The 22569-nt window shown below is 45.9% G+C and overlaps 2 protein-coding genes and 1 long non-coding RNA gene across 11 annotated transcripts in view; 2 read left to right on the top strand and 1 right to left on the bottom strand.

The window, feature by feature from the left end:
• si:ch211-180f4.1 (uncharacterized protein LOC100144405 homolog) overlaps positions 1-13545 on the top strand; it is a 44312-nt gene extending 30767 nt beyond the window's left edge. For 5 of the 6 annotated variants that reach the window (XM_044210273.1, XM_044210269.1, XM_044210274.1 and 2 more), the window contains 12 exons: positions 739-912; positions 1039-1184; positions 1989-2090; positions 2922-3106; positions 4179-4421; positions 4515-4637; positions 5433-5555; positions 5925-6354; positions 6959-7091; positions 7339-7505; positions 7714-7872; positions 7986-13545. In XM_044210273.1, coding sequence (XP_044066208.1) covers positions 831-912; positions 1039-1184; positions 1989-2090; positions 2922-3106; positions 4179-4421; positions 4515-4637; positions 5433-5555; positions 5925-6354; positions 6959-7091; positions 7339-7505; positions 7714-7872; positions 7986-8525 — 2433 coding nt within the window. In that variant the 5' untranslated portion in view covers positions 739-830 and the 3' untranslated portion in view covers positions 8526-13545. Of the gene's footprint in view, positions 1-736; positions 913-1038; positions 1185-1988; positions 2091-2921; positions 3107-4178; positions 4422-4514; positions 4638-5432; positions 5556-5924; positions 6355-6958; positions 7092-7338; positions 7506-7713; positions 7873-7985 lie in introns of all 6 variants that reach the window. The other variant, XM_044210270.1, reaches the window with a different exon arrangement.
• LOC122882664 lies at positions 11752-21865 on the bottom strand. 2 transcript variants are annotated; one of them, XR_006379425.1, is made up of 2 exons: positions 20950-21865; positions 11752-17400 (listed from the first exon to the last, which is right to left on the bottom strand). It is a non-coding gene; the product is annotated as an uncharacterized LOC122882664 (long non-coding RNA). The 2 variants fall into 2 exon arrangements; XR_006379426.1 differs by lacking the exon at positions 20950-21865 and adding an exon at positions 19408-19462.
• otud5a (OTU deubiquitinase 5a) overlaps positions 19771-22569 on the top strand; it is a 30183-nt gene continuing 27384 nt past the window's right edge. Inside the window, exon 1 of one of the 3 annotated variants that reach the window (XM_044210290.1) lies at positions 19771-20617. In XM_044210290.1, the coding sequence (XP_044066225.1) occupies positions 20045-20617 (573 nt within the window). In that variant the 5' untranslated portion in view covers positions 19771-20044. The remainder of the gene's footprint in view (positions 20618-22569) is intronic. The other 2 variants (XM_044210289.1, XM_044210288.1) reach the window with 2 other exon arrangements.

Raw genomic sequence — 22569 nt, 5'->3', positions numbered from 1 at the left:
TTTCCCAAAAGTCTTGATGATCCCCAAGACTTTTGGGAAAATACTCTGTGGACAAAAAGTTGAACTTTTTGGAAGGTGTGTGTCAGGACCTGGAAGTCTTGCTGTGATAAATGGAACCATGAATTCTGCCGTCTACCAAAAACTCCTGAAGGAGAACGTCCGGCCATCTGTTCGTGACCTCAAGCTGAAGCGAACTTGGGTTCTGCAGCAGGACAATGATCCAAAGCACACCAGCAAGTCCACCTCTGAATGGCTGAAGAACAACAAAATGAAGACTTTGGAGTGGCCTAGTCAAAGTCCTGACCTGAATCCTGTTGAGATGCTGTGGCATGACCTTAAAAAGGCAGTTCATGCTCGAAAACCCTCCAATGTGGCTGAATTACAACAATTCTGCAAAGATGAGTGGGCCAAAATTCCTCCACAGCGCTTGGTTGCAGTTGTTGCTGCTAAGGGTGGAGCAACCAGTTATTAGGTTTAGGGGGCAATCACTTTTTCACACAGGGCCATGTAGGTTTAGATTTAGTTTTCCCTTAATAATAACAACCTTCATTTAAAAACTGCATTTTGTGTTTACTTGTGTTATCTTTGACTAATACTTAAATTTGTTTGAGGATCTGAAACATCAAACAAAAGTGTGACAAACATGCAAAAAAATAAGAAATCAACACTTTTTCACACCACTGTATCTGTAATCAGTTACAAGGTTAATGACATCACTTCCTGTGTGTTTCCATCCAGCTGTAGATGTGACTCGCCTCCCTCTGACCTTCTGGAGGAAGTTGTCACCACAATTATCCAACACTTCCTCTCTGCTCCGCCCCCAGTGCACCATGGGATTAGCAGTCCTTCTCATTCCCGTCCTCTCCCTGGTGACATCTTCAGTGTGTGCTGGAGTGGGTGGGGCCAGTCAAGGTAAAGACCAGTTATACGTTTTATAGATGGCAGATGGACACATGTTGACAGGTCCATGAGGATAAATGTGAATACTGAGTTTTATAACAGAGGTTTGGTTGTGTTTGTGGGTGTTGTGTCCTGTAGGTGGCGCTGTGCTGTGTCCTCTGCAGTGTGTGTGTGAGACGAGGCCCTGGTACACCCCACAGTCAGTGTATCACCAGGCCAGGACGGTCGACTGTAATGAACTCCATCTGCAGAGAGTGCCAGCCAACGTGTCATCTGACACACAGGTAACTGTGTGACGCTCACTATAATAATATCACACTATATTAAACTTATTTATCTTGAAAGACAAACTTTAGCTGACATCAGGCGTCCATGTTTGTTTGGTTTCAGACACTAGTGAATTAGACACTACAGTGAATGAGTGAACAAGTCGTAAACTGGTAATTACAGTAGTTACGATATGACACGAACGCAGCAGAAGCCTTGAGCTACTGCTGGTAAAGCTTAAATGCTGTGAGCGTACGATGATAACTGAAGGAGACTCCAGTGAACTCAGAGCTTCTGACATGTGGGTTTTGGTGGTTGGACAGTAAGAGGACAAAGTGGTTTAGTGATCTTTTAGTTAATGAATTAAACTGAAATTGTAAAAGTGAGGGGGACATGTCCCCCGTCCCCAGTGGAAATTACACCTTTGGTTGTGGGTTGTAGCAACACTTTGTGAGAATTTGGTCCTGAATTGTGACACAGGTTGTCTTTGGTCTCCAAAACTCTAAATCATCTGTCAGTGGACGAGTCTCACAGTGAGATCTGGGACCCCTGTTTGGACCGACCCAAATCTCACAGTGTAGAGGATCGTGATTGAAATGCAACCTAAGTGTGTGAGGACTGGATTTAACACATTTATTGCTAACTTGGTTGTGTATTATGGGAATATGTTTTTGGCTGAAGAGTCGCTAGCTGCTGTTCTAACATAAATTGTTGATTTTCATGGTGAACCCCGTGCGCGGAGTCTGAACGACTGTAAGGAGCCGCCTGTTGGACGGACCAGTGAATATGCTGTAAATATGTTGTGTTGATGTGTGTCTCAGGTGCTGCTGCTGCAGAGTAACAACATCTCCTCCATCACCATTGAACTGCAGAGTCTGACCAACCTGACAGAACTGGACCTGTCACAGAACCACTTCACACAGGTAACACATGTTCTCCATTTTAAATGTTCTACACGTTTGTTGAACAGTTAGTCCCATGACAACATACAGTGACTGCAGCATATAAAACAGCTCTCAGGTAACAACATGACAAGGTTGCCGGTTGTCATAGTAACACAGCGTACTTTCCGGCTCTGGAGTTTTTCAGGAGCTCAGCAGCAAGACGTCAGAGCATCTCAGCCCTCGACACAGTCTGACAGGACTGAATCTGAGCCCACCTACAAAACTAAACTCAGACTACTCAGCTAACAGTTTTGGCTGCTTGTGGAAGACAGATGCCCAAGATTGTGCGATAGCTCATTCACCGTGTTATTGCGCGTTCCCAGCATCAAGTGTGATGTGTCTCGCTCATCTCTGGTAAACATGAAAACAGGAAACCACCTGTCAGTGGAGTCACACCTGCAGGTTGTTCTCTGTCCACATCAACAGCGTCCTCACGTGTCCCATTAAACTGCCTGCAACCTTTTTTGATTTGTTTTTTTTGTCACCTTAAACATAAGCTTCTTTTAATTTTGAAAGAAAATATTGTTGACTATATTATTGATCTTCATATTGATATAATATAATAATATTAAATCTAAAATAGTTAAACCGATCTGTGTGCATATACAGTATGCATGTTATATTGGGAGTTGGTTGGTCCGGGGTGTCGTATTCTAAAAAGGTTTGGGAACCACTACTCCAGCATACGGTGATATTTTAGACAACAGTGTTCTTCCATCTTTGTGTCAGCAGTTTGTGTTTGTCTCTGGTTCAGCGTGACACTGCCCCCAAAGCTCCATAAAGAAATGGTTTCCCTCTCTCTCTGTCCAGGTGAGCTCTATGGGTCTCTCCTCTCTGGGCCGCCTGGTGACTCTGTACCTGGAGGAGAACCGGATAGAGGAGTTGGAGGACTTTAGTCTGAGGAACCTGTCCAGTCTGGAGGAGCTCTACATCAACCATAACCGCATCTCCTCCATCGGACCCAAAGCCTTTGCTGGGCTCACCAACTTGCTGCGGTAACTAACTACCACTTCTTCTTCTTTTCAGCTCCCAACTTCTCATTTCAAATCTGTTTTAAAATGGGACCTTTAGAACCTCCTAAAGCACCACTAGTACCACATACAGAACCCCTACAGCCACCTCTGTGACTTCTAGAACCACCTAAAGGACTTTTATAACCTTGTAAAGGACCACTAGAATCACCTAATTATTCCCTAGAATCCCTCAATAACCACTAGAATCACCTAAAAGAACATTAAAACAACCTAACCCTCTCAAAGTACTACTAGTACCACATGCAGGACCCCTAGAACTTCCTTAGTGACCAAAAAGATTACCCTAAGGTCATGTAGAATCTCTTGAATGATTACTAGAACCTACTAAAGCACCACTAGAACCTCCTAAGTGACCCATAGAACCTCTTCCGTGAGCACAAGAACCAACTAAAGAACCACTCTGCCTGCGCACTCTGCCCCTGCACTCTGCCCGCGCACTCTGCCCCCGCACGCTGCCCCCGCACGCTGCCCCTGCACTCTGCCTGCGCACGCTGCCCCCATGACGCTTCCCGCACGCTGCCCCCGACGCTGCCCCCGCGACGCTGCCCCGCGACGCTGCGCGCGCAAGACGCTGCCCGCGACGCTGCCCCGCAAGACGCTGCCCCGCGACGCTGCCCCCGCGACGCTGCCCCGCGACGCTGCCCCGCGACGCTGCCCGCAAGACGCTGCCCCCAGACGCTGCCCCCCGCACGCTGCCGCAAGACGCTGCCCCGCACGCTGCCCGCGCGCACGCTCCCACACTTTCCCACTCTTCTCCAGCGTTACCTGCCGTAGCTTTAAGGTTTCTCCTTCAATACATCACATGTCTGTATCTCAGTATAACAGCTTTAAATACGAAATGTGAGCACAATGTGTCATCGAGATAATTACATAACATAATTAAGTCAAATTTGTGATCATAAGATTACATGATGAAAGTTCTTCTGTTTAATGTTTACCCATCATTCATTGCAGGTCATTGAATATGTAATGATAAGGTGAGCAGGTCTCCACTCTGTCTGAATCAGTTTCTGCCCTCTGCTCGGTCTTGTAGGCTCCACCTGAACTCCAACCGGTTGGTGGCCATCGACAGTCGCTGGTTTGAGTCCCTGCCGTCCCTGGAGATCCTGATGATCGGGGAGAACCCCATCCTGGGTCTGGAGGAGAAGAACTTCCTGCCTCTGTCCCACCTCCACAGCCTGGTGCTGGCTGGGATGGGACTGGCCTCCGTCCCCTCTGCCGCCTTCCTGGGCCTCGACTACCTGGAGAGCCTCTCCTTCTACGACAACCGGCTCAGGTGTGTCTAAACGTGGTCGCTGGTTCAGTTCCCCTTAAACTCTGTAACTGTAACTCTCTCTCACTGTAACACTGACTGTTGTTCTCCTGGCAGGTCTGTTCCTCGGGACGCACTGAGCATGCTCCCTAACCTGAAGTTCCTGGACCTGAACAAGAACCCGATCAGCCGAGTCCAGCAGGGAGATTTCCAGAACCTTCAGCACCTGGAGGAGCTCAGGTCAGTCTGACACAACTGCAAAAACTAGGGATGTCCCGAACACTGGGTCTCTCAGATACCGAGTCTGATTCGATGCTTTTATTTACCTAAATGTTGATTAAATATGTCTCTGACTCACCTTATTTTTCACCAACTACTTGATCCAAATACTGACGGCCCTTAAGTATTCTGTACAAACAGAAATAGATTTCTAACATTTCAGGTGCTGTTGTTTACTGGAATTGTTTTTCAGTCACGGTTGGCTCATATGTTACATCCATATAAAGTTTACCGCATAATTAAGTTATTTTCAAACCAATATAGTACTGGACGTTTCTTTTAAAATTATAGACTGCTAGATATTTTCTGAGTTACACTCATTTTGGTGTTGTCCTAATGCAGAATTTCTATTGAAAGATATTAGCAGACATAGACCATATGCTTAGAAAATGTACTATGTGGTTCCTATAATGTTGACATAAACAGTCGTCAAACGGTGCATTGATACAACTTTCTCTTCAAACAATAAGAAGGCTGTTAAAACAAATATGTGATGTTATAGTTGATGCTTGTTTCTCTGAAGAGTTGGAATATAAAAAAGCTTTGATTAGCTTGTCTGTTCTTCTAACTGGGAGAACACCAGACCTGTTGTATTTATTTGAATCACTGAAGAAATGAGGGATTGCTAACGTGACTGAGTGAAGCAGCTCCACCTGCTGGACAGACTCAGCCATCAGCTGCTGTAACAGAAGGAGTTAATGACATGATGAGGTGGTGTTTTATAATAATAATAAATGTTCTGTGTTTTGGCTTCAGTCTGAACAACATGGAGGAGCTGCTGATGGTGGAGCGAGCTGCTTTCCAGAACCTTCCAGAAATCGCCAAACTGGAGCTCTGCAACAACCCACGACTGTCCTACATCGACCCGCAGGCCTTCAGGTGTCTGTCTGTCTGTCTGTCTGTCTGTCTGCAGACTTGATGTATTTTTCCAGCAGTTTTCTGTTTGACATTTGAAAGTCACAGAAAAGTCCTGGAGCTCTGACTGGATCCCTGGTGGGCCGTTGGACTAGTCACCAGTCATTGTATTGATTGCATGTAGGCAGGACACTGTGTTCCTCAGTGTAACATGAAGCCACGTGGACAAAGTGTCCACAGAGTTTCATACTCGAACAAATGAAAACAAGAGTACGGTGATGGTCTAAAGTCTTTCTCTTCCACCTCCTTTTCCTTTTCCTCCCTCTCATCCCTCCCTATTTCTTCTCATCATTCAACTTCTTCTTCCCCTCTCCTCCCCTCCTCCCCCCTCAGTGACCTGTCCTCCCTCCGGACTCTCCTCCTCCATAGTAACCAGCTCAGCCTCCTCTCTGGAGACCTCCTCTCCTCCCTCCCCTCCCTGGAGGAGGTGTCTCTTCACTCCAACCCCCTGCGATGTGACTGTCTCTCCTCCTGGGGGCCTCACCTCGGCAACCAATCACATCTCAAGATGCTGGAGTCCTCCGTCACCCTCTGCTCCACCCCGCCTCACCTGATTGGTCGGGAGCTCCAGGAGGTGGTAGCGGTGGCATGGGGCGGGGCCGACGGCGGCGGGGGTGGGGCCAACAGCTGCCTGCCTCACATCTCTCCTCAGGCCTTCCCACCTGCCATGAACGTCAGCGCCGGGCAGCCAATCACACTGGAGTGCTGGGCGGACGCTGACCCCGCCCCCCAGTTCTACTGGGTGACGCCCACTGGAGACAAGGTGAGCGGGGCCACGAGTGTGTGTGTGTGTGTGTGTGTGTGTGTGTGTGTGTGTGTGTGTTGGTACATCAAAGTACAGGTAGATGTACAGGTGATGTGGTTGGTTCTGAAAACTCTCCCTGCTGGTGTGTTCAAGGAAACTCCGACATTTGACTTAAACAGAAACAAAAATGTACCAAATTTTAAACAAGATAAATAGAAAAACATGTATGCCTACTTAAATATTCTAAATATATATTTTTTATGTGTTTTCTGAAATGTTGTCGATGTGTTTTACACATCAGGGCCACCGTAGTTTTCTGTTATGTGACGAGTACAAGAATAAAGGTGATGTGTCGTCCTAGTGGCCTTCAAAGGGAGTCACTAAGAGTACTTCACACTTATTTAAATTTTATACTTATATCCACTTTGTACTTAATTTATCTTTCCTGTATTATAGTGTATTATATTCTGATTTGCTCAGTGCTTCTCTTCCTGTGAGCACTGACGTGACAGTGAGCTGCTGTAACGAAAGAGTTTCCACTCGGGGATCAATAAAGGATTTCTGATTCTGGTTCTGAGACTGATGAGGTCAATCTTTTTTCTGTTTCTTCCTTCCTGGTCAGGTGAGCTCAGAGGCGGTGGCTGCACCAATCATATCAGAGGAGGGGCGTGGCCTGAGCAGGAAGAAGAAGAAGAAGCATTGCGTGTCGGCGCCGGGAGCGTTGGTGATCGAACACGCGGAGCCGTTAGACGCAGGTCAGTCTGAGCTGCTGGTTCACATGAGACATGAGACCAACCTTCACTGAAGTCTTTTATCAGAGGACACATCTGTCAGTGATTGGACGCTGCAGCTGATTGGACGCTGCAGCTGACTGGACTGATCTGACATCACTGCAGTTTCATACCAAAGTGGACAAATAACAAAACCAACACTATAACTCTGCCTGGCTCTCTCTCTCTCTCTCTCTCTCTCTCTCTCTCTCTCTCTCTCTCTCTCTCTCAGGTGTGTATACCTGTGTAGCGTGGAACATGGAGGGAGCAGACACGAAGAGTGTCTCAGTGTTTGTGGACTCTGTCGGGGGGAACCGGTGGGGCGCTGAGCCCAGCAGAGAGCAGCCCTGGCTGGGGAACTCGTCCGGCGCTGCAGCCTCTCTGGTGGTGCTGGCTAAGGTACCTCTTTGTTTTTAATATTCCTACTTGGTGCATCTTTCTTTTTATGTGTATTTTTCATCTTTTGTGAAGTAAATCGTATTGTATCGTTTTGTAGGTAATGTGATACATAAATACAGGTTTTATTACTATTATCAAAACACTGGTTCAGACTCATTTCTGATCCATCAAACCGGAGACTTACAGTTGTTTCCTGTTTCCTGTGCAGGTGGTTCACGCCCAGTCGGTGGTGTTGGAGTGGAAGTTGTATCCCAGCGGAGGACCTTCGTCTGTGGGTCAGAACCAGCAGGACGCCCCCCTCCCTCTGCCCCGGTGGACCAGTGCCACTGTGCACATTGAGAACCCTCAGATCAGCTACAGGGCCAAGGTGAACACATCCACCCTCTCTACACCTGTCTGCATGTGAACGTCTGCTCTCTCTCTACACCTGTCTGCAGGTAAACCTCTGCTCTCTCTTTCCCCCCTCCCCCTCTCTCACAGGTTCCAGTAGATGTTCAGGAGTATAATCTGACTCACCTCCTTCCTGCCACAGAGTACCACGTCTGCCTCACCGTCTCCTCCTCTCCTCCCTCCCCCGCCTCCCCCTCCTCGTCTCCCAGCTCCACCCCCACCCCCATCTCCCCCTCCTCCCCCTCCCCCTCCTCACCCATCCACACCTCCTGTTTGAATGTCACCACTAAGGAGGCGGGTTTCTCGGTGGAGATGGTGGCGTCACGGCGCAGCAGCGTGGCGTTGGCGGCCGTCATGGGCTCCATGTTCGCTCTGTCCATCATGGCGCTGCTGGTGGTCTACATGGGCCGCCGCGTGCAGCAGCACAAGTCCTGCGGCCACTCGCTGAAGAAGTACATGCAGCACGCCATGTCCATCCCTCTGAACGAGCTGTACCCGCCGCTCATCACGCTGTGGGAGAGCGAGGCCGAGAAGGACAAAGACGACAAGGAGGAAGAGAGCGAGGCAGGAGAGAGGGAGGAGGAGGCAGGGGGGAGTCAGATCGACACGACGAAGACGTACATGTGGTAGCTGGAGGAGGGGGGAGGAGGGGAGGTTTTCATCAACAGAAAAACAGACATCAAAGGAGGGTTTATGGAGGGACGAGGAAGGACAGAAGAGAAAATGGATGGATGAAAGTTACCAGCAAAGAGAGAGGTCATGTGACTCAATGAAGAGCCTGACAGACAAACAGATGGGTAAACATTTCTAAAATGTGGATAACAAACACATCTGGCTGCTGAGAAAGAGAGGGAGGAGAAATGATGGAGAGACGGTCTGAATGACTGAACAACAGGTGGATAAAAACAGCGACGAGCCTTCAGCCCAAAACACGACGTCCTTCACTTTCAAGGAGCCTTCTGCTGCTTTATTCATGTTTCAGCCCGTTAATTACAAACCTGATCGTCGTTTTCCAAATCGTCCATCAGTTTTCAGACTGATTTCCTTCTTTCCAGGCAGCCATAGAAATCATTTCATTTTAATTTCTATGAAATTTTCCAAATTTGTCTGAATGGTAGCGAACAAGCTATTATAAAAACAGTCTCATTCATTCTTGGTCTTTACTAAAACTAGACTACAAAATAAATGACTTTCAGTCGACTAAAAAAAGACTGAAATAAAAAGGATGAGGTTGAGTAAATAGGACTAAAGCAATCACTGACTTTGACTAAGACTAAATCTAAAAATAGCTGACACATTAATAATAAATGCGCCAACAATGGCAGTGAAGAAGAAGAAGACTGCAACTTGGAAACATGGACGTAAACAGTGCAGGTTTCAAACTTTTAAGAAAAATCGGCTTTAATAAATAATAATAAATGTTTTATGAGGAAGGAAAAACATTCAGCACGTTTGTTAGACCTCAAGGATCCAAACAATGAATGGAAACAGAAACTTTGTTTACAAGAAAACATTTTTACTTTTACTTAGTTTTGAGATCAAAAATACAAAACAAAAAATTATTTTTCAATATTTCCTCAACTCTTGATGCTCCTGCTACCTGCTCACGACTTCACTTTACTTTATTGTAAAATATCAAACAAATGCTTTTACTATCACTTAAGAATTTTAGTGCTCAGAACTTTAACTTTACTTTTTACTTACATTTAAGTTAAAGGTAAAAATATCAAACTCTCAGATGAGTGCTTTTGCAATGCTTGTTTACTTTAGGGCTCAGAACTTTTGGGTACTTTTCTCTGTAAAGGACTTGGTCAACAAATAAAAATACATTTAAATAATTAAATGAAAATAAATATATAGAAAAGTATAACAGACACTGACTGAGAGATCTGTGAGAAGATAAAATCAGATTTTAATATTCTCGTGAGATGGGATTCAAAAGTAAGCAGGATTTGTGGTTTGTGGGCTGAAATATAAAAACACCAGCATGTTTCTGTCTTGTGTTCTTTTTATTCTGTCTCCATCAAACTAGGTTTCTTCTCTCACAGCTTCAGTTATTATTCAGTCAAAGCTGGGCAGCTGGATGACAAAGACATTAACGGTGGATTTGTTGTCACTCAGATCTGTGTCTCAAACTGCGGGTCAGGGCTGGTAATTGGTGTCTCGACTCTTCCTCCAGATGTCTAAATGTTTCTCCATCTCTTCTGTCCTCTTCCCTCTGTCTCCTCTCTGTAAGCACACTGACAGTAGCTGTACTGTTAAAAAAAAAAACCTGATTGTTGAAATTTAGTTTATCTGATGAACATGACTGCAGCACTAACACTTAGCACAGGCAGCCATATGGGAGATTTCACTTTAAAACGTTTTCAGAGTAGCACTTAGTGGTCCCGTATTCAAATCTCCTGTTTTTCTGGACAGAAAGTTCACACATTTCAAAGCTATTTAAAGAAAATAATGTTGAATTAAGCTTCAATGAACAGACGGGACGTCCACTCCTTCCCTCCCTTTTGTCATGGAACCGTTCGCTGCAACTCAAACATCCAAAACACACCAAATACATCAAACTGTATGCAGACGACATCATATTTTACAGACAGGTCTATTCCAACAGCAAGTTACATCAGGTACAGAAACAAGCTTTTCAAGTCTTTCTTTTAACGTTACAGTTGTGACATACATTTAGAAATGACGCATCCCACTTAAATTACAGAAGTTACGTAAGACATAAAACACAAATGATTCACCATTTCTGATGAAGAGAAAAGGCATTTTGTGTTAAGCTGCGTAATCTTCTGGAGCCAAAAGCAGGACTCAGACAAAGGCTCTGTAACAGTTCAAATGTATTTATTCACAAGACAACACAGGTTAGTCTGGATACAAATAGTCACGAGAGAACAACAAACGGTAGCCTCGACCACATAGGCAAACTGAACGATCTGGACCTGGAGAGCCGGGGTTTATGCTGCAGACAGACAGGGGACGAACAGGAAACACCAGTAAAGGGAGGGAACAACTGGAGACACCACGACTGAGGGAGGGGCGGAGCCTGAACATGACAGTTTGTCAGTTGCTTAAATTAGAATATCAAAGACATTAATGTTCGTCTTCAAAAGCAGCCAAGGGTTTGTTGGATACGGTGACACGTCGGGTGTCATCTGTATTAGCGTTCAAAATGTGTCTTAACTAACGGAAGAAAGATGAAAATCACCAAAACATGACATCAGAGGTTTAGGCTCATGATCGCTGGTAGCACATTGCTCTTTGAAAAACACAGAATGTTGTATAACGACACTTTTGAAGAAAAATGAAAATTGCGTTATTGTCTATGTTAAAAATGACACATAAAGATAAGCAGGAGGATGCTCCTCCTTCTTGTTGTCTTACAGTAGTTCGAAGTGTAAAACTGTTTCACAGTTCTGCTGCCGGTTTCTGTGATACGCTTCCTGTTTTCCAGCCTGTGCGATCAGGGATTCAGTCTGCTCATTCAGTCACTTTCAGTTCAGCTTCCAACCAAACAAACATCTGAATACGGGACCTTTAATCCTCCAGAAACTTCACTGTCTTCACCCGCACAGCATGAATGCATTACTATTACATTTGATTCTATTTGTTCTGCATTACCAGCGTGCACAGTGGTTGTCATGGCGACAGTCCTCCTCCTGCATCCATCCTGCTTCAGTGTGTCGTCCTGCAGCAGGATGGAGTCAGTCACTGACTGTTCCATCCATGTGAAGAACTTTATCGACACCCTCTGCACGGACACTCACTGTGGCCCCGTTGTGCGAATGCAGAGTTATAATCTCGGACTGTTTTGTATCCTGTAACACTGAGGTCTTTGGGGTTTGTTGGGTTTTTAGCTGTTGATGACGTTGCACTGGGAGGTGGAGGTGGGTGGTGCTGCATGCCTTTGCACTCATATTTAGGACTGTTTGTATAAAACCACGTCTGCGTGACAACCTGCAAACTGGAGGAGCGTTGGGTTCAGTCTGGAAGAATTCCAATATTACACAATGAATCTAAATGTCCCGAACGGAAAGACGCTGTTAATAAAGGAATTCTTCTTCTTCTGCTTTCACCAAAGATAAAGACAGACATTAGCTCATAATTATGACTTCAGCATCATCAAAAGATAATAATTACAGTAATACATAATTATAAGTTAAGGATGTCAGAATTACACAACTACGAGACGAAAGGTCAGAGTTGGGAGGAAGTCATAATGACAGGGTTCATGTCTTGTTATGGGAGATAGTTTTCTCAGAAGTGTGAGATAAAGAGCTCCTATTGGTGGGGACACTTCAGCAGCGCCTGTAGGAACGTGTCTCCACCGTCATACCGAACTCTACGCCTTTGGTTTTCTCGTTATTAAGATTTTTTTCTTTGGTCAAACTTACTTTTCTCATGTTACAGTTGGTCTGGTCTCATTATTTTGAGGGTTTTCTCATAATTTTGAAATTCTGATCTCATAACTAATGAGATATAATGACATCAGAATTATGAGATTGTCAGTTTTTCTGTTTTTCTCTGTTTTATATCTCCGGAAACTGAATATATTTAACTGTCGGACAAAACAAGACATCTGAAGACGTCAGCTAATCGCTGGGATTCTTCTTCTCCTTTCATCCAAAAGCTGTCCGGCTGTAGAAACTGTTTCCTCAACAGTTTAAAGTCTTTACGAATATCCTTCCCACACTGCGAGGCAGAAGCATCTCGTGCTGATGCTGTCTGATCCATCAGTTTGCAGGTTTGTTGTTCAGACTTTTAGCCAAATATTTCCTCAACTGTCTGTCAACCGAAACACTTCAGGAACAAACACCCAAAGGATGCTCTGGGCATTTCAAAGAATATATACTGTATATACACACATTATATGCTGTTAGAGGTTTCTTTGGTTCTCTGGTTGCAGCGTCTCCAGTGGGAGGACATCCTGTTTTATATCTCAGAGAACTGAATCTGAACTGTTTGCAGATGTGTGACTTTTAGTTCTGTTTTCAGCTACAAAGCTTTAAGGCTTTTATAATGTTAAGACATGTGGACGTCTGACTGCTGGAGTGTCTGATTCTTTCCTTTGAGCTTTAAGCTTCATTCTTGACCTTGGAAATGGCAGTTTAGCAAAACACAACGTTCACTTGGTGTTTCTGAAGCTTTCCTGCACAAATACCAGCTGTCGTCATGTGACCCACAAACTTTGAGGAAGACTACAAGATGTAGCTGAAAGCTTCAGAAAATCAGAGTAAGTTGGATGTTGTGTTGAGAATTTCCTTTCCCTTTGTTTTCCCTCTTGAAAAACCTCAAAAACACTCTGCAGAAGGTTTTTAAAAGATGATTATTGATCTGATTTCATTAGAACTGATCATCAGTCTGAACCTTCAGAGTTCGGTGTGGAAACACGCCCTCCGGTGGCCGTCAGAGTGAACAACCAGGAACAATCACACCACACTGCTCTTCTCATTCACATTAAACTTGACAGTAATATGCAGGGTATTTTGTATAAAGTGTATCGCTCTATATTTGAAGACAACTATCGCTTATATTATTATTATTGTTATTATTATTATTACTCAACACTGAGCACCAACTGTAACTAAAGATGTGTGTGTATGTGTGTGTGGGAGGGGAAGATAATATAAATACACACTTTGTCACTATACAGCCTGGTGTCTGTCTTCTCACTCATGAATGTATAATAATGTGCATGGGCGTCATCCCATTTTTATAGTAAAACTGTTCTTTATTGTCCAGCTGAGAGAAGATCTGAGTCGGTTCACCTGTCTGAGTCTCTGAACGAGCAGCAGTGACTGGTGCTTTTGCTCTGGGTTTTGTCTCTCAGGCTACATACAGTCTTCCTTACCTTAATGGTGGAGGTTGTTGGGGTTTGGGGGGCAGCTGCTGCATGGGGTGTGTAACCTGGACTTTGCACCAAAGACAGATATTGATGGTGCATCCTCCAGCCTTCCAGTCCTCACGGCTCTTGTTAAAGTCCATGAACTTCCAGGACTCTGCACCTGTGGCAACCTGCAGCAGCAGCAGCAGCTTTATTTGTCTGCTTGTTTGAGACTTCCTGCCTGAAGGGGGATTTTTGGTCCTGTCATCTGATCCACTGTCTTCTTGCTACCACAGAGGTTGCAACCCTTTTCCTTTTGATATCGGTCTTTTTTGAGGCCTTGTTGGGCCTGCAGGAGTCACCGGCGCTATCCAGCTGGGATATTTCAAGATGTCTCAATATTTTGAGAAAAATGTTGTAGTACTTGGACATTAAAATATTGTTTCAAGGAAAAAAGTCACAATATTTTGAGAAAAAGTTGCAAAGATTTTCAGATTTAAATTTTGAAATATTGAGCAACAAACGTCATCATATTAAATATATCAAACATCAAAATATAAAAACTTTTTTCAGAGCCTTGAGAACTCACTATGTCCATAAACTGATGGTGCAGGCAGCTGGAGGAAGCCAGGTGTGTGCTTACCTGCGAGCAGGAGGCGGAGACACAGTTGGACATAAAGTCACAATCAGTACGTTTACATGCACACAAAAACCAGCTTGCACAAGTAACTGAAGCACATGTTTACATGCAGCAGGTCAGTTATCAGATTTCTCATTCAGGAAGTTGTACTTACTTATTGTGACTAACAGTGATGCTAGAAGCACCAGTCAAAGTCAGAGGACGACAGACTCAGTAGTGAGATGAACAAGCCCACGTGTACGTTTCACTAAAATCTGCTGTTTGTTCTCATCAAAGCAACAAACGGCTCCAGCCATTTCTGCACAAACTATCGAATACAGAAAGAATCACTGGTGCCGACCTGCCCTCCATTCAGGACTTCAGGAAACATCGCTGCAGACCCACCACACCCTGGACACCACCTGTTCCCCCTTCTCCCCTCTGGGAGGCGCTACAGAGCACCGTACACCAAAACAACCAGACACCAGAACAGTTTGTCGCTGTGATGACCAGTCAGCATCAGCCGCAGAGTGTCAGGATGCCTGGAACTCTAAAACCACTGAAGCTCCACATTACAGTTTAAAATACACACAGTTCTTAACATGTACATATCATCCATCACTGTCCAATATAAATCTAAGCACACTGTGTAGAATGTATATAGACATGTATACGTGTACATACTGTATGTTTATAAAGTAACCGATTACATGAATCATTCAATATGTATTCCAGCACTCTTTGCACTCTGCACCATTGCATTTGCATTTTTGTTTACAACCGACAGAAACACTTTGACACATTGTATGTTGTTGGTCATTGTTGCTTTTTATATATATTTATATTTGCATTTATTTTTTTCATAATTACTACGGAGCCCCCTAAAGGTCACGGCGAGAATTTTTTAAAAGACTTTTGCGTTCCCTCGTGATACTTTTCTTCTTCCATCTGAGTCACATGTCTATTTGCACTCAGCTGCTCCAGCACATCGCCCCAGTATATCAGCTCACTGAACTGCACTGTGAACTGGGCCTTAAGTCTGCTGATGTAGTGCTGCTGCTCAACAGCATGCATGGTTATGAAATTAGTGAAAGTGAACAAATTCTTAGATCGAGAGGTCTCTGCAGAAGAAAGCAGGACGCTGTCGGCTTCATCATGAACACTTCCTGTCCTCTGGACTGTGCTGGACCCAGAGGGTTTCACTGAGGAAGAGGAGGCATCTCCAGAGGAGGAATTACAGATGTGCAGCTGAATCTACCTCATAAAGCTAATGTGCTGTATTTATATAAGTCAAAAGAAGCAACAGACAAGAAGGCGACTGAAATGCTGCAGACAGAGTCCGTGGTTCTGTCACAGACAGGGACGGCACTGAACCGCCTGCAGAGACACATCAGGGCCCTCTGTCCTCTGCTCAAAGCAAATCAAAGGAAGCTTCAGTGCTGAAACAGGTTTTGGTAGAAGGCCTGTCGCTGTAAGTGTGGAGCAGTAACTGATGGACATCATATAAGGTGAGGAGTCCATAAACTACGCTGAACGCATTAACTTGAGATCTCCACACTACCTTCTATTTTCATTACTCTGTGTTGTTATACATCACGTGCCATGTTCATACTCATCTGTGTTTAAGTTCTATAATCAATATTTTTTTATAAAAATGTATGAAAATATCATGTGCAGTGTCAGAGGTGTGCCATGACGCGACGAACCAGCAGAGGGTCTGCAGCTCCGCTCAGCTGTCAGGCTGCAGCTGTACTCCTCTGGTTCACTCTCTGGGCTCTAAGAGCAGCATTTTCGGACGCAGCAGGCCGCTGTTTGCAGAGAAAACACATTAAACATCTGCTGAACACGAGCTGCTCGGCAGCAAACAGCAGACAGACGCAGTCAGAGAGCAGCTGGTGAACATAGCGGAGCGCTTAGCAGCTAAAGAGCCAGATGTTTCCCTCAGCTGAAAGAGAGAGAATACTGGATTCACCAGGTGGACGGAAACACAAGTCCAACAAAGCTGATATGTCAATGTTTGTTCACACCTTGTTTCCGCTCTCATCCCAAAACATCACTTATTGCACGTATTGCATAATGAACACCTGCAGACATGTTGTAGCACCTCTCCTACCAAAAGATGCATACTGTTCATGCCCGTTCCTGAAGTGACACTTAATGTGTTCACGTCTGTGCTGTCTGCCAGTAACCAGGACGTCTGCTGTTGATGCTGAGAGTCATATCTCTGGTCACCAGAGAAACCAGCAACTGGGACACTTCTCACTGGTTTTACAGTTTCTACTGGTTTGCCACTCACCGTACAATGTTCTGTTTTCTGGATTTCATATTGCATCTGTGCTGTTTGCCAAAATTCATGATTCACTGAGTCAAACTGCTGTCACAACAGGAAATCCTGATTTCATTTTTTATGATATACTGTTTACATTGTGTGGCTATTGTACAGTGTTATTATTGTATTCAAAGTTTAAACACAATAAATGCATGCTTCACTTATGAAAGGCTTGTTTTATATTTATTGTTAACAGTAACAGATAATGATATAACAGCAGGCAGCTCATCCTCAGTGCTTTGGTCAGAACCGTCACTTCACAACTAATGAAAGCCTGAGTGGAGCCTGAGTGGAGCCTGAGAGGAGCCTGAGTGGAGCCTGAGAGGAGCCTGAGAGGAGCCTGAGAGGAGCCTGAGTGGAGCCTGAGAGGAGCCTGAGTGGAGCCTGAGAGGAGCCTGAGTGGAGCCTGAGAGGAGCCTGAGAGGAGCCTGAGTGGAGCCTAAGAAGAGCCTGGCTGCTCTGTTAGGATGGCCTCTAAGGGGAGAAACTGTAAGACATGCAGAGGAGGATGACAGGTGAGAAGCAAGAATCACACCTCTCACATAACCAGGTGTGGTTCCGCCATGATGTCATACACGTCTTGGAACACTTTGGCGAAAGCTGCACATTTGCAGATGTCCATCATCGGCAGGTGAAAGGTCGTGCACACGTAACGCCGGGCCTCTTGGCACACGGGTGTTGACGGCCTGATCAGGTGTGAAGACCACACCTGTGCCGTCCCGTCCACGTCATCCTAGAATAGTAAAACACACAGGATGTTCCACCGGGAATTACAGCGTGAAATTGTGCCTCAAAATGACAAAGTATAGGCCTCCGTTTCTGTTGTGGTAACACAGTTACTGAGGGAGAGTGAGCAACGAATCAGGAGCGACCTGTTACTTAATGACTCGTTACTCAGTAGGCCCGTTAGTGAACACCTGGAGGACTACAGAGTTCAGGGAGGACTCCCTGACTGGGCGATGCTATGAATCATCAGCTAACGGTTAGAAACATGTGAGAATCGACATACTGACACTTTGTTCATGAGTCGTTCCTGATGAACTCTGAAGCAGCTGCTGAGCCAGAACCGCTGGGACCGAGTAGTGACTAAGTAATGCCTCATCACTCCGTGGTTATGACGAGCAGCTGCAGAGTTGTTAGACTTCCTCCTCCCGTTCTGGATTAAACGCTCTGCTTCTGCCATCGACTCTCCTTTAGAGCCCGCCACGGGAAATGATTTCTCTGACTCGACAGAATGTGATCAATCTCAACAATTTATCGATCTTCTCAGCAGCAGACGGGGAAAGAGACAGGAAGTAACAGAGCCAAAGTGAAAGTGCCCTTTAGTGCTCAGAAACCTTCTTTTGTTGCTGTTCTAACTTGTTATTTTTCAAATAAAACAAATCTTTGTGCTGCAAATTGAGTGTGTATTTGACAATATAACGTAATAATTATATTTCAGAGTTCAGGGTGTTCGAGGGGCCAAAAACAGACATGAACATGAACATCTCCCCTCCAGGATTCGCCGCTGACAGCATCCTGACCGGCTGCCTGCTGACGTCTGGCAGACGGTCCCACAGCACCAGGATCAGGGCCAGCTTCGTCCCGCAGGTCCAAACACTGCTGAACTCTCCAGATCGCCACCACGACACGTTACCTGCACTGTTACACCTTACCTGTACACTACTTATGTCAACCTGCTCACATCTCTGCATGTATATACAGTACAGTTGTGCATGTATGTGTATATATATGTGTGTATATATTCAGTATATATGTGTGTGTATGGAGGTATAGCTAGAGGACCCGAGCTTCAGGATGACACGTCCCCCTCCACGGGGGGTGAGAGGGGGATTTTATTTATGTATATGTGTAATTATATATTTATATATAAAACTTTGTCCTTCACCCTCCGCGGGTGGTCCCATCCTTCGAGCTCGGGTCCTCTACCAGAGGCCTGGGAGCTTGAGGGTTCTGCGCAGTATCTTTGCTGTTCCCAGTACTGCACTCTTCTGGACCGAGATGTCTGGTGTTCTTCCAGGGATCTGCTGTAGCCACTCCTCCAGTTTGGGGGTCACTGCCCCGAGTGCTCCGATGACCACGGGCACCACTGTGGCCTTCACCTTCCAGGCCTTCTCCAGCTCTTCTCTGAGCCCCTTGGTATTGCTAATCTGCTCTCAAACTTTAAAGGCCATGAAAAGCCATCGGGGACTTCCTGCCCACGCATGAGTTCAGTCTGCATGGTTCACGCATCATTATAATACAAAAAGCACTGCTAAAGGTGCTCTTTTGCTTGACCAGCACGTCATGGAGCAGGTGGGATGCCATCTTGGACAGCGTCTCCCACCCGCTCCATGACGCGCTGGTCAAACAAAGGAGCGCCTTCAGCGGAAGACTCATCCCCCCACAATGCACCACAGAGCGCCACAGGAAGTCCTTCCTGCCTGTGGCCATCAGACTCTTTAACTCCTCCCTCTAAGTGTCAGTCTGTATGACCCGAAGTCACTAAACTGGACATTGATCATTAACATCTCTGCTATACTTGAAATATTGTGCAATATTCTGTGTTAATACTCCCGTGCAATATTAGTTTTCCTATTTATTGACATTGATATTATTCATACCTCCATTACTGCTGTGCAATATCTTAATAATCACTACATGCACCACTGCTTATTACTTATATTATTACATTGTATTATTATACTGTATTATCATCATCAACCGGTAAACCCACCTGGTACTTAATTTATGTTCTGACCTGTTTTATAGTGTATTATATTGTTTTCTAGTACTTTCTCCTGTGTGCACTGACGTAAAGGCGAGCTGCTGTAACAATAAAGGATTTCTGATTCTGATTCTGAAAATAAAATCCAAACGATGAATAAGACGGATTCATGAAAACAAAAAGACGAGTAAATATCTAAAATAAATTAATGAATGGCGGAAATGAGTTTTCATAACGTTTAAAGGACTGCTTTTGTTTTTCAGAGCGAGAGAAGTAAAGAGGGGACGGAAAGCTGTAAAAGCAATAAAACAACAAAAACAAAGGTCCGACTGACGGCCTGACGTAAAAATTAAAAAAAAAAAAAAAATGCCGTCGCAACCAGGAAGTGACGTCGCCGCCTTCCGTCAGATTGTGTTGATGTTTTGTGGAGTGGACGGGCTGGAGGAGAACGGGAAGAGGGAGACGCGTTTTGTTTTTGTTCAACTAAGCCGTCGAAAAGAAGCCGAGTCGCCGCTTCTGTCGTCCGTTTCGGTTCGCTAAGAGCCTTAGCTCGGTGATAAGAGCCCAGCGGCCGGGTCGGAGGGCGAACAGACCGCAGCATTTGATCCAGAAAGGGAGGACTCGTCACCCTCTGACCCCCTCCCTGCCTCCCTCACACACAGACACCACCATGACGATTCTCCCGAAGAAGAAGCCCAGCTCCGGGGTCGGCGTGTCGGACCACGCCGATGACAGCGACCGTCGGAGCGGCTCCGACCCGCACCAGCACCCGCACGCAGGGCGGACCGGAGCCCGACCGAGGGCTTCACCTCCGCCGTGGTCCTACCAACCCGCTCCGCCCTCCGCAAGGGACGACAGGCGGAGCATCGAGGCGAGCTCCCGGCCGCAGCAGGCCTCTCCGCCGCCCGTCGGCTCCGTGTCCCCGGTAGGGCCGGGCGACGGTCGGGACAGCAGCGGCGGGATGGTGGCGGGGTCTCGCGGGGAGCTCGTCGTGTCGGCCGGCGTCGTCGGCTGCGGCGGAGGCATCGGTAGCTGCTGCTCCGGGCCCGGGCTGAGCAAGAGGCGGCGGCAGGCAGGCACCTGCTCCGGCGGGGTGGTGGCGGCTCTGGCCGGCGGAGGCCAGCCCGGGGTGACCGGACCGGGGTCCAGCCAGGACACGGAAGAAGGAGCCGGGAACAACAGCGAGGACGAGTACGAGAACGCCGCTCGGCTGCAGTCCATGGACCCGGCTACCGTGGAGCAGGTAGGAAGCTAACGTTAGCTAAGACAACATTAGCAAGAAGCTAGCTATGCTAATGCTACTGTGGCTACACAGGTGGGATGAACGGTTAGGTGTTGGTGGGTCAGGGCTCGTGTCCGGGACGACGGGACAGGAAGTAACCGTCAGCAACACAAAACAGACAAAATAGGTTTTAAAAAATAAAAAAAGCAGAAGTCAGCGACTTACAGTGTTTTACACACAAAACGACTTCTCAAGTTTAAGTTTTAACGAGATAAAATAACGCGTTGTTTCACACAACGTGCGTTTAAAGTCACGCTTTCTGATTGGCTGTCAGGTGTGTTTTAAAATGATACCTGTGCTCACGTCAGACACAGCTCGGGTCAAAGATGCAACCCTCGGCTCTTATTAAATTGCAGGTAACCATAGCAACAGCACAGATGCTTCAGTTACCTGAGTGGTGAAACTAACCGACACTGACTACACACACACACACACACACACACACACTTTACAGCACGGAGGAGGATTTAAAAACAGCCACATGATGGCAGAGACAGTAACCGGCTGTCCAGGTGGAGGCTAAAACACCACCCAGGTGTCCACGTAGAGACGTTATGACGGGTGAGTGACAGGTAGCAGCATACATAACTCAGAGACAGATCATAGATCCATACAAGTAGGTGAAGCAGGTGGATACAAATACAGAAAAATCAACATACAGCGGCTGTATACAGCGTAAACAAGGTTCAGGTCAACAGTTTAACCACCTTTCCTTAAACTGCAGGTAACCATAGCAACAGCACTGGTGCTTCAGGCTCCTTTAGCAGTTTACCGGCTGGTAAAACTAACTAGAGTTGCCACGATCAGCCGATCAGAGCGACAGAAAATGAATTGGCAACTATTCTGATAATTGATTTATCGTTTTCAGTAATTTTTTTTGAGGAGAAACAAACACATTTGCAGCGTTTCTCTGTTTTTATACCTCAGTGAACCGAAGCTCTTCGGGTTTTGGACCGTCGGTCCGACAAAACAAGACATTTGGAGACGTCGCGCTGGGACCGATGTCTTTTCTGATGGTTTAAAGATTAATGAGAAAATAAAACCGAACCTGACCGCAGACACGCTTTTAGACGTGGAGGAGGGTTTGAACACAGCGGACGCTTGGTCCTTTGGGCAGTGGACACGATGGAAGACACCGAGTGGACTCTCAGGTGTCCGTGTAGAGACGATAACCTTTAAATAACACAACTATTGTTTCCTGATGTCGCCTTTATGCACAGGTACGCGAACACCAGAACGTGCGTCGTTCAGGACAGACACTTCTGTCTCAGCGTCACTATATTCGTCCCCCCCCCCGTCCAGGGACCGTACCGGTCCAGATCACACCTGAGACACGTCACGTCTTCTCCAGGAAGAGTTACAGGAACATAAAAGCGAGTGTTCTCGCTGTAATGAGGAGCATCTAAAGGATTAAAGTCAATAAACGAAGTATTTCAACACGCTGAAACTGTGCACTTTGTTCTTTTAAGCTCAACATGGAAGCAAGCGGAGGTGAAGAGATCAGTTTATTAATCAATAAATTGATTTGGATTATTGATACATTTGAACAAGTGTCCTCTCCGTCAGTTTCTGTGAAGCGTCACTCTGCAGCAGCGTTTCTGTCTTCTCTCCAGCTGATCTCACGTCAGTTTCAGGAGGCACGTTCTCCGCTTAAACCTTCAGTCGTATCAGATCAATAATTTAAGCCGATCCTCTTCATAGTTTGGAATCGGGGCCTTCAGTGTTCGGACCGACGGCTCGTGAAGAACAAGGTGTCAGGTTTAGTGTCTGCAGCTGATATTTTGACGTGTCAGACATCTTTAATCAGCATGAAGGTAAATATCAGACGGGACTCAGAATCAGCAGATGATCAATATTACAGGACTCTGATCGGGGCGGGAAAGCTGGACCTCCCAGATGTGATGACAGTAAAA

The sequence above is a fragment of the Siniperca chuatsi genome, linkage group LG10 (assembly GCF_020085105.1).
Source record: "Siniperca chuatsi isolate FFG_IHB_CAS linkage group LG10, ASM2008510v1, whole genome shotgun sequence".
Lineage (NCBI taxonomy): Eukaryota > Metazoa > Chordata > Actinopteri > Centrarchiformes > Sinipercidae > Siniperca > Siniperca chuatsi.
Note: the sequence above shows the minus strand (reverse complement) of the source record. Positions and strands in the feature narration are given on the sequence as shown.